The sequence below is a fragment of the Sminthopsis crassicaudata genome, chromosome 3, assembly GCF_048593235.1.
Source record: "Sminthopsis crassicaudata isolate SCR6 chromosome 3, ASM4859323v1, whole genome shotgun sequence".
NCBI lineage: Eukaryota > Metazoa > Chordata > Mammalia > Dasyuromorphia > Dasyuridae > Sminthopsis > Sminthopsis crassicaudata.
The window spans coordinates 238910891-238925844 of NC_133619.1; the positions used below are offsets into that span (position 1 = coordinate 238910891).

The 14954-nt window shown below is 36.0% G+C and overlaps 1 protein-coding gene across 2 annotated transcripts in view; it reads right to left on the minus strand.

Annotated features, from left to right (window-relative positions):
• LOC141561120 (uncharacterized) overlaps positions 1-14954 on the minus strand; it is a 113990-nt gene that overhangs the window by 24136 nt on the left and 74900 nt on the right. For both annotated transcript variants that reach the window (XM_074300246.1, XM_074300245.1), the window contains exons 39-46: positions 14411-14525; positions 11272-11350; positions 8684-8738; positions 8146-8214; positions 7748-7804; positions 6852-6908; positions 5023-5137; positions 1883-1961 (exon numbers count right to left, since the gene is read on the minus strand). In XM_074300246.1, the coding sequence (XP_074156347.1) occupies positions 1883-1961; positions 5023-5137; positions 6852-6908; positions 7748-7804; positions 8146-8214; positions 8684-8738; positions 11272-11350; positions 14411-14525 (626 nt within the window). The remainder of the gene's footprint in view (positions 1-1882; positions 1962-5022; positions 5138-6851; positions 6909-7747; positions 7805-8145; positions 8215-8683; positions 8739-11271; positions 11351-14410; positions 14526-14954) is intronic.

A 14954-nucleotide genomic window follows, 5' to 3' on the forward strand; every position in this document is an offset into this window, starting at 1 on the left:
CAGGTACAGTACTGCTTCACAGTACAGGTTTGTGGGGAGGAGGTTCAAAAACCCCAGAAACTTGAGATATCACACCTTCCCCACTGGAAACAGAGTCCTACTTTAGCCAAGAGCCAAAAATGGAGTGATACACTGGGAAAATAAGCATAAGCCAGAAAAAAGATCATGACCATAGAAAAGTTATTACAAAGATGAGGAGGATCACAATGCAGAGTCAGGAGGGTATTATAAAGTCAAAGTACTTATAGCCACAGGTTTCAAGAAAAAAAAATAATTTTGTCTCAGGCCATGAGAGAGAGATCAAATTGCTTTTGAATGTCAAATAACAAAATTAGAAGAAAAATTGGGAAAAAAAGGAGAGTGATGACAGGATTAACACAAAAAGATCATGAGAAGAAGAATTCCATTAAAAGAAAAATTGGTCAAATTGGAAAATTCCTTAAAAATTGCAATTGATACATCCAGGGAAAGGGCTGTGGGAATTATGTGGACCACAACATAGTATTTTCACTTTTTTATTATTGTTTGCTTGCATTTTTTATCTTCATTTTTTTATTTTTGCATCTGATATTTCCTTTTCAACTCGACAATTGTGGAAATATGTACATAAGGGTTGTCATGTTTGCCCTATATTGGATTACTTCCCATCTACTGGAGGACATGAAGGGAAGGAAGGGAAAAATTTGGAACACAAGGTCTTTATATGGGTGATTGTTGAAAATTATCCCTGCATATATTTTGAAAATAAAAAGCTTTAATAAAAAAAGATCTATTGTGGGAAATAGAAATGGCAAGAAAGAAAATTATGTAGAAATTTTGATACACAGATAATTTTGCTGTAAATATTGAGAGAGTTAGGGAATTATTTTAATCAAAATACCTTTTGGCCATTCAACCATTTCTATTAAAAGTTTGCTTGAAATGAGAATGATGCCAAAAAATAGGGTAAAAAGAGCTCACAACTTCTTTAATGAGGAACTAAATTAAAAAAATATACAAAAATAAAAAACTGATGCAAGCAACTCCTTAAAAACAGAAAAGGTTAAATGTTAAAAAGATGGGTAAAACTCTGAAAAGTAGAAGATTGTCAAAGCCAAATGGAATATTGAGGGAGCCCGAGTTGCTTTTGATCAAAATATCTTTTTGTACTGTTTTTTGGAATACAATCGTCCAAGAATACTCTGAAGCATCTATGCTGGACAATGCTGTCCATACCCAGAAAAAGAACAGATTATGATTGAATTCAGACACAAGTCCTTTTTTAATTATTCGTGAGTGTTTGAATGAGGGAGGAGAATTCTATCACTTCTTTCCCAACATGGCATTTATAGAAAGGTTTTTCATGACTTCACATATATCATTTTTTGGACATGAAAAGAAATTTTCTTTCTCCATTGTAGTGATTTCTTCCATAATTAACTCCAGGTTGGATAACACTGTAAAAATGCCCCAAACAGTTTCTGATAATTGAATCCAACACACAAATGTGTCTGCTAAAGACAGAATTCAACGGATTCAGTGTCATTCTAGCCCCATTTACTGATACTTAAGTAACAGGTACAAATTTTAGTCCCATTTCCTGAAAATGAAATAACAGGTGCAAATTAAGACAAAGTGAAGATCAGCGCCCTTTGACTGTGGGCAAAAGTGGGAGACCAATGATTTGAAGCCAGGTGCCCATACTTGAGTGCCCATGCTCAGAACTCATGATTATCTACATTGGGAGAGAACTATTGAAATAGAGAAGAGTCAGTGGACATAGATAAAAGGACCCTGAGAATAAAAAAGTTGGAAAGGTGCTAGCTAATCAGTTTAAAACATGTAGAAACCAAACAATTTTATTCCCTCCTTTCCTGTTATCCATTTACAATACTGATCTTACCCATCAAAAGGGGGAATCCATCTAGTAAACATTTTCTTGTGGGACCTCTCTGAAGTTGTTGCAATCTCGTGGTCATTTTCTAGAAATAAGAATAATTTGGTGTGAAAACCTCTGGAAATTATTGCATCAGCAACAGCTCACAGCAACCTGTTCTTGAGTTGTAAATATTAGACACTCATCTTTATAGTAGAAGCGAATATGGTGATCACTATGAAGAGCAGTGTATTAGTCTGAATTCCAGGAGTCTCCACTCCAGGATCAGTGAACTGTTGTAATGAAGCTTTCAGCATCTCATTGATTTCAGTAAACTGATGGCACATTGGAATCAAATGACGTCTCCAGTTTAATCAAGTATTAACCTCAAGACGTCTTTCCAGGAAATATTTGCCACTTCCTCTACCAAAAATAATACAGGGTTTGCAAACGTCAAACATGGCTTGTTCATAAAAGAATCAGCTGAACTCTAACTTGATGCAGTTTAAGGTACTTTTTAGAGGCACAAATCAAACAAGGCCCAACAAAGCAAGAAAGGCTAGGGAGGTATTTCCTGATCCACATTCATGCTTTCTCCTAAGCTTAGCTTTACAAGCCTAGACTAACTTTAAAGGACTTAGTCAATTCAATAGTGCCCCAAGGGAGAAAAGACTTATTTTAGAATGAGTCTTATCAGAAGGTTGTCTCCAATGGTTAGAACAGGTATACTTGATATCTTTCTACATTTGATATACTAACAATTATGTATCTCTATTGAAGATGGCCTAATATCATTAAAAGTAACAGCATTCTTCCCTGAGCTCTTCCTGGAAAGATTTATTCCTGACAGAGAAGAAAGACGTTTTCAGAAGAGATGTGCTAGGGCAGAGCCCAGGGAGTGGAATAGCATCGATTAATAAGAGCTAATAATAAGAAATAAGGAAGAAGTAAATGGTAGATGGGACTGAGACTCTGGGCAACAATAAGGGAGCAGAACCATCTAGGTGGTGTCCTGCCCTATGACAGAATGAGGAAAGAGTTTTGAGTCAGGAGTTCCTTTCATTGACTCTATGAATTCTTGGTCAAATATTCACGGGGACCTGAGGAGGGGACATGCACCTGGATGGAACATTCTGAGGAGGTATTTGTTTGCAAGCCCTTGTTTGTATAATCACATGGCAGGAAATTCAGAAGCAGACAGTAGCTTTTGCACTCTGACCCTTACAACTTAATGGTTCTCAGTTTTCTATTAAGGGTTCTTAACAGAATTTCCATATGTTAAATAAACCTTAAGTTTGTAATGGAATAACCAGATCTGAAACGATTCTGTATAGAGTTTTCTAAGGTATAAGTCTAGTATAAGTCTACAGGGAACCTAAAGACAGCTAAAAATGCAGGTATGTGGCACACAATGAAACCGGGGTCAGGAACTTGTAGAATCCAGATACTAATTTTAATATTCATGATTGGGCTGAGGCAGAATACTTGAAAGGTTACAGGTTTCAAGCCTGAGTTATTTATAGGATCCTCAAATATCCTAATACGCAAGACCCCCTAGAACATGGAAAAAAATTCTCAACAGGTCCAAAGTTCTGACCGGACAATGCACCCTAACATATACACACTATGGCCCCAATACATCATATGAAATGAGAATTGAAGAGTAGAAATCTGGAACAATGCTAATCTAAAGCTCTGTGATAGTGACAGGATTGCTCAAGAAACACATCCAGAAAAAGGACACGCAAAATATGTACTGGAATGAATGACACAAGAATTCATGTTTGTATTCAATAAAATGCTAGGATCACTTTGAAAATCTAGTCACAGCTTAGGAAGTATGTCAAAGAATTTTAGAACAAAAACAAGAAAGCAAAGTAGAGCTTTGAAATAATGTAGAAGAGAATGAAGCAGCATGGAATATGAGTTATACAATGGTATTCCAGAAACAATGTTAGAATAGGATAAAGTGAGGATCTTTCCATGGGATAAGGAGAAATAGTGGAATAAAGTTTCTAGAGCTCCAGAGAGCAAAAACTTCAAACCCTCATAAAAGAAAAAAAAACCGATTGAGGAGAGAAAATTGAAAAACTACTGGACTACCCACACAACCATGGGCAGCAATAAAATAGCCTTGACATGTTACTACAAGAAATTATACACAACTGTCTAGGTCTTTCAGAATTAGTGGGAACAGCAGAACTAGAACGAATTTACTGGGAAAACATTGAAATGCACCAAAAGCATAAATGTTTCTAGAAACATTATAGCCAATACTCAAAAATTCTGGGTTAAAAATACCTGTCCATCAATCTACCTGTATATCTGTAAACCTCTCAGTGTGCATGTGTATGCTTGTAAGTAGACATACGTTTAAAATACATCTCTTTGTATACATACTTATATGTCATATGCTAATATGAATAAAATATTTGAGTGTCTGTGAATATATGTAAAACTCAGCACATTCTCTCACTCTTTTCCCACTTTGCTCTGATTTCTAATGGTTTTAAATGAGTGGAAGTACAGTTCCATATTCTTATGAAGAATTTAATAATCTTATTGACTAAAGTTTAGCCTGTCATCTTTGAATATTGATTTTTTAAGAATCTATTTCTCCTGCTTTCTCTCTACAGATAACAAAGAAAAAAATATTAGATGATAATAAGAAATTAAAATGAGAAGAGAACAAGGATGAGAAAAGAGGAGAAGAATAAAAATAAAAATACAAAAAGGAAGAAAAGAAACAAAGGAGAAGTGGTGAAAAGAATTGCAAGGGAAGGGAAAGAAATTGTTTTATAAATTCGGTAAGAAATTAACCAAATGCATTTATGTGAGATAAACAAGCAAAAAGGCTTGCTTAAGGAATGTCTTTATATATTAGTATGAAAATCATTGTAAGATCTTAAGGGAAGAACTTTAAAACAAAGTATTTCTTTTAATATGTTTCTTACCAGTTACTTTATTTTGAACAACTTCACATCAAAACTGAAGAACATATATTTTTGCGCATTGCCAGACTCAATCAACATATCCATTTTTAATTAAGACAGTCATCATTCCTACTTTCTCAGGTTGTCTCAGTTTGATTCCTTCAATCCCTTTTTTAGAAACCTAAGTAATCCTCAATCTCTGCACCAGCTATGTGTAAAATCACTTAGTCTTACCAGGATTTGAATCATCGTTGCTTTCTAGTCTGATGTCTTGTTCTTGGTCCAAATTTCTCATTGAGCCATCGTTTTTGTCATTTTTTTCTTCTTTTGTGAGATTTTCCATTGCTTCCTACGTATTTTGAAATACAAAAGTTTTTTTCCTTTCTTTGACAGTTATTTCAATTTATATTTCCTACTTATTTTTGGAACTGAGATTTTGAACTTTACAGTAAAAACCCCATCTCTGTATGACCTGCTCTTCAATGACCACCCTAACTGATGAGGTCTACATTTAGGGTGGCCAGGGACCCAAATGATGAGATTATTCAGAGAAACAAAATGAGATTAGGATTCCTGCTGGTCAGGGATTAAATGATGAGGTCTAGTGGCAGGTTCAGGGTTCAGGGAACCAAGTGGAGAGGTTTGGCTCCCCTACATCCCCTTGAGATTGAGTGCATGGTTAGTGAGTTTTGGGAACCCCCCTTCTTGTGATGTAAGAATTTTTGTAAAGTATTTTCTGAACCCAGAAACCTAGAGTTCTAAAAGGTTTATTATCGGCATTGTAAAGTCAGCCTCTGCTATGCATGAGGAGAAAGGCTGAATTCCTTAGTGGCAAATGCCCAACAGTGAAGTAAAGCAGTGGAGGAGTCCTGGTAGAGAAGTAAAGTTCCTAGTAGTGAAACCCCAACAGAGAGGCACAAAGTCTGGTTAGGGAAATAGGTAAGGATAAAAAGAAGGTTATTCTGGAAGTGGATATCATCCCAGCAGGCAGAGGCTTGCTATGCAAGGATGGCATGTTAGCTCTTCTGCAAGGTTTGAGATTAGAATAGCCAGTTTTTTAACAGAAGCCTTTGGCTACAAGCCTGGGTCTGCTCCCCTTCCTGATGTGGCAGTGGGCAGAGTCTGAGCTGGAACTGAATAGAAAATCATCAATTGAATAAGATTGGAATCTCCAGCTCCTGATTAAAGGAATACCACCTAGATAACAGAATGAACTGTCTCTCTTGTTTCCCTCAGGTGAGGTCCCAAAGTCCTAGGGTCCAAGGAGAATCTCCCCTTCAAGGGGTTGTAGATTTTCATGGTCCCTTCTTCACTATCAATTTATTTAGGGAAAATCTATTTACATTCAAATTGCCTCTCTAGCTTCCATAAGGTTGAGAGAGTTTCAAAGAAATGGTGACTCTGCCTTTCAGGAACATAGAACCCAATCAGGAAGTGGAAGAAAAGAAAACCATTACAAGACAACATTTAATTACCTTAGAATCGAATTGAATTCCCTTAGAATAGAATAACTTTACAAATGAAAATGAACAGGAGAATATGAATCCCCTTTAAATTTGATACTTCAGGGAGCAATCATGGAGATGTTGGAATTATTCTTGAAGGAAAGATGAGCTTTGCAAAAGAAAAAAATGAGAGCTCTGGCATTCTGGGAGAAGAGCAACATGTGGGATGTGATAGTGAGACAGTGAAAGGAGATATTTGGAAAAAGTCAGTAAGAGAGAGTGAATGCATTATGAAGTGTGGAGAATAATACCATGGCAAGTAAAGGTGGAAATATCACATTATTCATATCTTCCAATGTCCAGTCTTTTAATGTTGGTAGGGGGATACTGGGAAGTTTCTGGACAGTGCCAAGTCAAAAAAAAGAGACTGTGCCCTGAGAGGCTCATTGTGGAGGCACCCTATAATGTTATAACTAGATGTGGCTCTTACAGGACCATATTAAGGACGTAAGTAGTTTTTTTCATAAAAGTTTTCATATGGATTCAATCATGCATTTTTTCAGTACAGTATCTTCTAAGAATTTATATCTGTTTTAGCCTTTGAACTGTCAAACTTACTTTTTCTATCATGGAGGGTGTTGTTTCTGGTTGATATTTTGGAACATTTTCTTGTTCCTGCAAGTAAAAGAAAATGATAATGTTGAGGGCAGTAGCCCTTTGGTATTCTTTGTTTGATCTCCAACTTCCTTTGGGACTTGCAGCTTTGATAGAAGATCTGGTCAAACAAGTTTGGGCTATCTGAGATGGCCAGGGTTTTACAGCCCCCATTCTAATCTGCTCAGATAGACCAAATGGCATCAGGAAATTCCTTTTGGGAAGAGACTTCTGTCTGTCCCCAAAAGATAACAAGAGAATCCTTATCTTAATTTACATCACTCTCAGGAACCTCCTTACATCACTGCATAAAAGAGAGAACGGGAATCTTCTCTTTGCAAATAGCCTTGTACCATGCAGCCATTTTGCCCACATGCTCTCCGGTGTTCCCATTCTAACCAATAAAGACTTTGTTTCTACACAGCCTTGAGTAGCGAAATTCATTCGCTAAGGGACCCGCCTGTTGGGACTTTGGGAAGGAGAAAGAGAGTATTAGACCTCCTGAAAAGGAACTGACCCATCTCGGTTTACTACCCTTAGAATACTCCCCATCAATAATAAAATTTCAAAAATTAGAATATAATAAAATCTGGAAATTATAAAATATCTCAAACAGAATAGACTGCAATTTTTTTTTTATATAAGGCTTGCAAGTCAAAAAAAAAGAGACTGTGCCCTGAGAGGCTCATTATGGAGGAAACCTATAATGTCATATCCAGATGTGGCTCTTACAGGACCATATTAAGGACGTAAGTAGTTTTTTTCATAAAAGTTTTCATAAGGATTCAATCATGCATTTTTTCAGTACAATATCTTCTAAGAATTTATATCTGTTTTAGCATTTGAACTGTCAAACTTACATTTTCTATCATGGAGGGTGTTGTTTCTGGTTGATGTTTTGTAACATTTTCTTGTTCCTGCAAGTAAAAGAAAATGATAATAAAATTTCAAAAATTAGAATATAATAAAAATCTGGAAATTATAAAATATCTGAAGCAGAATAGACTGCAATTTTTTTTTTGTTATAAGGCTCGCGTTTTACATTACTCTTTCTTTGTTTGGTTTCCTTTTTTTTTTTTTTTTTTTTTAAGAAATGCCAAGCCCATGTCTCTGTGCTAAAGAATAATGATTACTAATTGGCCAAACCAAGAGAAGCATATTCTAAGACAGACCTGAAATTTCAAGAATTCTATGTTGTATATGTGATCACATTGGGAAAGGATTTTTTAAAGAGTTATTTTCTTTTGTTCCAACTCACAGTATTTTTCTTCTCCATCTCTACAATTTGTGCCCCAGATGTACCACACAAGGTGTAATTCATTGGCCACTGCAAAGTCAAGAAAGAGACCCAGTAGTTAAAAGTCAAAATCCAGCAACAAACAAACATTAAGGAAGTATCTGTAAAGGGTTAGAGGCTCTACAGGGAGCTGTTGAGACAAGAACAAAGTCTGAAATTCCCCACAGGAAAACATGACAAGAACTCAATGAGAAAACTGGGAGAAGGACACAAATCATAGATTAAATTTTCTAATGTTATTGATCCAATTTACTTCATTCTCCTTCATCCTGGGAAGAATAGCCTTGGTGCAAAAGCAACAGGAAACATTGAGAAAAGAAGAAACAATTCCACCTCTTAAAGTTTACTGATGTCACACATAGAACAAGTTTTCTATGGCATACAATTTGAGAGGCCTAACATGTTAGACCTGATGTGGTCCCAAGAAGTCCTTTTCTCCAACTCCCACACCTGACATTACCTTTGTAGTACAAGCTAATTCCCTAAGAAAAAATTTTACCTTTGGGGTCTTTTTTGTCCCTTTTGGATGCTTTCTCATTCTCTTGCCAATTGTTCTGAAACCCAAAGTGAAGAAAGAAGAGCAACATTAATAAACAATTAAGGGATCCTCATAAAAATCAAGCCAGATTATGTGTTAGAATTGAATAAACTGGCTTGCTTAAAATGTGTGTTGACTGACCAAAGTCAGATAATTCCCAAAGTGTCCCCAATATTGTCCAGACACTTTTCAATAATCCCTCACAAATATTTCTGAGCATTAAACTCCCCACAAAAATGCACAGAAACAATTTTATAGTCAAATAGAGCTTAAAAGAGCTCAGGCTTCAATCACCCTAGTGTGGGACAGGATCACAATAGTGTCATTAGCTAAGACAGTAGAGACTCAGCCTGGGAAAGTCAGGAGAAGCCTTTGATTCAGCAGCACTTCTCCAGACTTCTCCAACCTTGGGCAGCAGGAAAGTCCTGGAAAGTCAGCCAGCAAAGTCTGTCACACTTGGGTTTGAGAGCAGCTCCAGCAAACCAGGAGCTTTGAGAGCCACTGAATGAACAGTATCAAAAACAGCAGCACCTGCAGCTGCAGCAACACAGGTGACTTCTGCAGGTTAACCCAGATAAGGCACTCAACAACTCATAAGGAGTAGAGTACAGGTGTCTCACTGCTAGCAATGATGCAGGGTTCTGTTGCTTTTCCCATCGTTAGGTGTCAGGTACAGTACTGCTTCACAGTACAGGTTTGTGGGGAGGAGGTTCAAAAACCCCAGAAACTTGAGATATCACACCTTCCCCACTGGAAACAGAGTCCTACTTTAGCCAAGAGCCAAAAATGGAGTGATACACTGGGAAAATAAGCATAAGCCAGAAAAAAGATCATGACCATAGAAAAGTTATTACAAAGATGATGAGGATCACAATGCAGAGTCAGGAGGGTATTATAAAGTCAAAGTACTTATAGCCACAGGTTTCAAGAAAAAAAAATAATTTTGTCTCAGGCCATGAGAGAGAGATCAAATTGCTTTTGAATGTCAAATAACAAAATTAGAAGAAAAATTGGGAAAAAAAGGAGAGTGATGACAGGATTAACACAAAAAGATCATGAGAAGAAGAATTCCATTAAAAGAAAAATTGGTCAAATTGGAAAATTCCTTAAAAATTGCAATTGATACATCCAGGGAAAGGGCTGTGGGAATTATGTGGACCACAACATAGTATTTTCACTTTTTTATTATTGTTTGCTTGCATTTTTTATCTTCATTTTTTTATTTTTGCATCTGATATTTCCTTTTCAACTCGACAATTGTGGAAATATGTACATAAGGGTTGTCATGTTTGCCCTATATTGGATTACTTCCCATCTACTGGAGGACATGAAGGGAAGGAAGGGAAAAATTTGGAACACAAGGTCTTTATATGGGTGATTGTTGAAAATTATCCCTGCATATATTTTGAAAATAAAAAGCTTTAATAAAAAAAGATCTATTGTGGGAAATAGAAATGGCAAGAAAGAAAATTATGTAGAAATTTTGATACACAGATAATTTTGCTGTAAATATTGAGAGAGTTAGGGAATTATTTTAATCAAAATACCTTTTGGCCATTCAACCATTTCTATTAAAAGTTTGCTTGAAATGAGAATGATGCCAAAAAATAGGGTAAAAAGAGCTCACAACTTCTTTAATGAGGAACTAAATTAAAAAAATATACAAAAATAAAAAACTGATGCAAGCAACTCCTTAAAAACAGAAAAGGTTAAATGTTAAAAAGATGGGTAAAACTCTGAAAAGTAGAAGATTGTCAAAGCCAAATGGAATATTGAGGGAGCCGGAGTTGCTTTTGATCAAAATATCTTTTTGTACTGTTTTTTGGAATACAATCGTCCAAGAATACTCTGAAGCATCTATGCTGGCCAATGCTGTCCATACCCAGAAAAAGAACAGATTATGATTGAATTCAGACACAAGTCCTTTTTTAATTATTCGTGAGTGTTTGAATCAGGGAGGAGAATTCTATCACTTCTTTCCCAACATGGCATTTATAGAAAGGTTTTTCATGACTTCACATATATCATTTTTTGGACATGAAAAGAAATTTTCTTTCTCCATTGTAGTGATTTCTTCCATAATTAACTCTAGGTTGGATAACACTGTAAAAATGCCCCAAACAGTTTCTGATAATTGAATCCAACACACAAATGTGTCTGCTAAAGACAGAATTCAACGGATTCAGTGTCATTCTAGCCCCATTTACTGATACTTAAGTAACAGGTACAAATTTTAGTCCCATTTCCTGAAAATGAAATAACAGGTGCAAATTAAGACAAAGTGAAGATCAGCGCCCTTTGACTGTGGGCAAAAGTGGGAGACCAATGATTTGAAGCCAGGTGCCCATACTTGAGTGCCCATGCTCAGAACTCATGATTATCTACATTGGGAGAGAACTATTGAAATAGAGAAGAGTCAGTGGACATAGATAAAAGGACCCTGAGAATAAAAAAGTTGGAAAGGTGTTAGCTAATCAGTTTAAAACATGTAGAAACCAAACAATTTTATTCCCTCCTTTCCTGTTATCCATTTACAATACTGATCTTACCCATCAAAAGGGGGAATCCATCTAGTAAACATTTTCTTGTGGGACCTCTCTGAAGTTGTTGCAGTCTCGTGGTCAGTTTCTAGAAATAAGAATAATTTGGTGTGAAAACCTCTGGAAATTATTGCATCAGCAACAGCTCACAGCAACCTGTTCTTGAGTTGTAAATATTAGACACTCATCTTTATAGTAGAAGCGAATATGGTGATCACTATGAAGAGCAGTGTATTAGTCTGAATTCCAGGAGTCTCCACTCCAGGATCAGTGAACTGTTGTAATGAAGCTTTCAGCATCTCATTGATTTCAGTAAACTGATGGCACATTGGAATCAAATGACGTCTCCAGTTTAATCAAGTATTAACCTCAAGACGTCTTTCCAGGAAATATTTGCCACTTCCTCTACCAAAAATAATACAGGGTTTGCAAACGTCAAACATGGCTTGTTCATAAAAGAATCAGCTGAACTCTAACTTGATGCAGTTTAAGGTACTTTTTAGAGGCACAAATCAAACAAGGCCCAACAAAGCAAGAAAGGCTAGGGAGGTATTTCCTGATCCACATTCATGCTTTCTCCTAAGCTTAGCTTTACAAGCCTAGACTAACTTTAAAGGACTTAGTCAATTCAATAGTGCCCCAAGGGAGAAAAGACTTATTTTAGAATGAGTCTTATCAGAAGGTTGTCTCCAATGGTTAGAACAGGTATACTTGATATCTTTCTACATTTGATATACTAACAATTATGTATCTCTATTGAAGATGGCCTAATATCATTAAAAGTAACAGCATTCTTCCCTGAGCTCTTCCTGGAAAGATTTATTCCTGACTTAGAAGAAAGACGTTTTCAGAAGAGATGTGCTAGGGCAGAGTCCAGGGAGTGGAATAGCATCGATTAATAAAAGCTAATAATAAGAAATAAGGAAGAAGTAAAATGTAGATGGGACTGAGACTCTGGGCAACAATAAGGGAGCAGAAGCATCTAGGTGGTGTCCTGCCCTCTGACAGAATGAGGAAAGAGTTTTGAATCAGGAGTTCCTTTCATTGACTCTATGAATTCTTGGTCAAATATTCACGGGGACCTGAGGAGGGGACATGCACCTGGATGGAACATTCTGAGGAGGTATTTGTTTGCAAGCCCTTGTTTGTATAATCACATGGCAGGAAATTCAGAAGCAGACAGTAGCTTTTGCACTCTGACCCTTACAACTTAATGGTTCTCAGTTTTCTATTAAGGGTCCTTAACAGAATTTCCATATGTTAAATAAACCTTAAGTTTGTAATGGAATAACCAGATCTGAAACGATTCTGTGTAGAGTTTTCTAAGGTATAAGTCTAGTATAAGTCTACAGGGAACCAAAGACAGCTAAAAATGCAGGAATGTGGCACACAATGAAACAGGGGTCAGGAACTTGTAGAATCCAGATACTAATTTTAATATTCATGATTGGGCTGAGGCAGAATACTTGAAAGGTTACAGGTTTCAAGCCTGAGTTATTTATAGCATTTTCAAATATCCTAATACGCAAGACCCCCTAGAACATTGAAAAAAATTCTCAACAGGTCCAAAGTTCTGACCGGACAATGCACCCTAACGTATACACACTATGGCCCCAATACATCATATGAAATGAGAATTGAAGAGTAGAAATCTGGAATAATGCTAATCTAAAGCTCTGTGATAGTGACAGGAATGCTCAAGAAACACATCCAGAAAAAGGACACGCAAAATATGTACTGGAATGAATGACACAAGAATTCATGTTTGTATTCAATAAAATGCTAGGATCACTTTGAAAATCTAGTCACAGCTTAGGAAGTATGTCAAAGAATTTTAGAACAAAAATAAGAAAGCAAAGTAGAGCTTTGAAATAATGTAGAAGAGAATGAAGCAGCATGGAATATGAGTTATACAATGGTATTCCAGAAACAATGTTAGAATAGGATAAAGTGAGGATCTTTCCATGGGATAAGGAGAAATAGTGGAATAAAGTTTCTAGAGCTCCAGAGAGCAAAAACTTCAAACCCTCATAAAAGAAAAAAAAACCGATTGAGGAGAGAAAATTGAAAAACTACTGGACTACCCACACAACCATGGGCAGCAATAAAATAGCCTTGACATGTTACTACAAGAAATTATACACAACTGTCTAGGTCTTTCAGAATTAGTGGGAACAGCAGAACTAGAACGAATTTACTGGGAAAACATTGAAATGCACCAAAAGCATAAATGTTTCTAGAAACATTATAGCCAATACTCAAAAATTCTGGGTTAAAAATACCTGTCCATCAATCTACCTGTATATCTGTAAACCTCTCAGTGTGCATGTGTATGCTTGTAAGTAGACATACGTTTAAAATACATCTCTTTGTATACATACTTATATGTCATATGCTAATATGAATAAAATATTTGAGTGTCTGTGAATATATGTAAAACTCAGCACATTCTCTCACTCTTTTCCCACTTTGCTCTGATTTCTAATGGTTTTAAATGAGTGGAAGTACAGTTCCATATTCTTATGAAGAATTTAATAATCTTATTGACTAAAGTTTAGCCTGTCATCTTTGAATATTGATTTTTTAAGAATCTATTTCTCCTGCTTTCTCTCTACAGATAACAAAGAAAAAAATATTAGATGATAATAAGAAATTAAAATGAGAAGAGAACAAGGATGAGAAAAGAGGAGAAGAATAAAAATAAAAATACAAAAAGGAAGAAAAGAAACAAAGGAGAAGTGGTGAAAAGAATTGCAAGGGAAGGGAAAGAAATTGTTTTATAAATTCGGTAAGAAATTAACCAAATGCATTTATGTGAGATAAACAAGCAAAAAGGCTTGCTTAAGGAATGTCTTTATATATTAGTATGAAAATCATTGTAAGATCTTAAGGGAAGAACTTTAAAACAAAGTATTTCTTTTAATATGTTTCTTACCAGTTACTTTATTTTGAACAACTTCACATCAAAACTGAAGAACATATATTTATGCGCATTGCCAGACTCAATCAACATATCCATTTTTAATTAAGACAGTCATCATTCCTACTTTCTCAGGTTGTCTCAGTTTGATTCCTTCAATCCCTTTTTTAGAAACCTAAGTAATCCTCAATCTCTGCACCAGCTATGTGTAAAATCACTTAGTCTTACCAGGATTTGAATCATCGTTGCTTTCTAGTCTGATGTCTTGTTCTTGGTCCAAATTTCTCATTGAGCCATCGTTTTTGTCATTTTTTTCTTCTTTTGTGAGATTTTCCATTGCTTCCTACGTATTTTGAAATACAAAAGTTTTTTTCCTTTCTTTGACAGTTATTTCAATTTATATTTCCTACTTATTTTTGGAACTGAGATTTTGAACTTTACAGTAAAAACCCCATCTCTGTATGACCTGCTCTTCAATGACCACCCTAACTGATGAGGTCTACATTTAGGGTGGCCAGGGACCCAAATGATGAGATTATTCAGAGAAACAAAATGAGATTAGGATTCCTGCTGGTCAGGGATTAAATGATGAGGTCTAGTGGCAGGTTCAGGGTTCAGGGAACCAAGTGGAGAGGTTTGGCTCCCCTACATCCCCTTGAGATTGAGTGCATGGTTAGTGAGTTTTGGGAACCCCCCTTCTTGTGATGTAAGAATTTTTGTAAAGTATTTTCTGAACCCAGAAACCTAGAGTTCTAAAAGGTTTATTATCGGC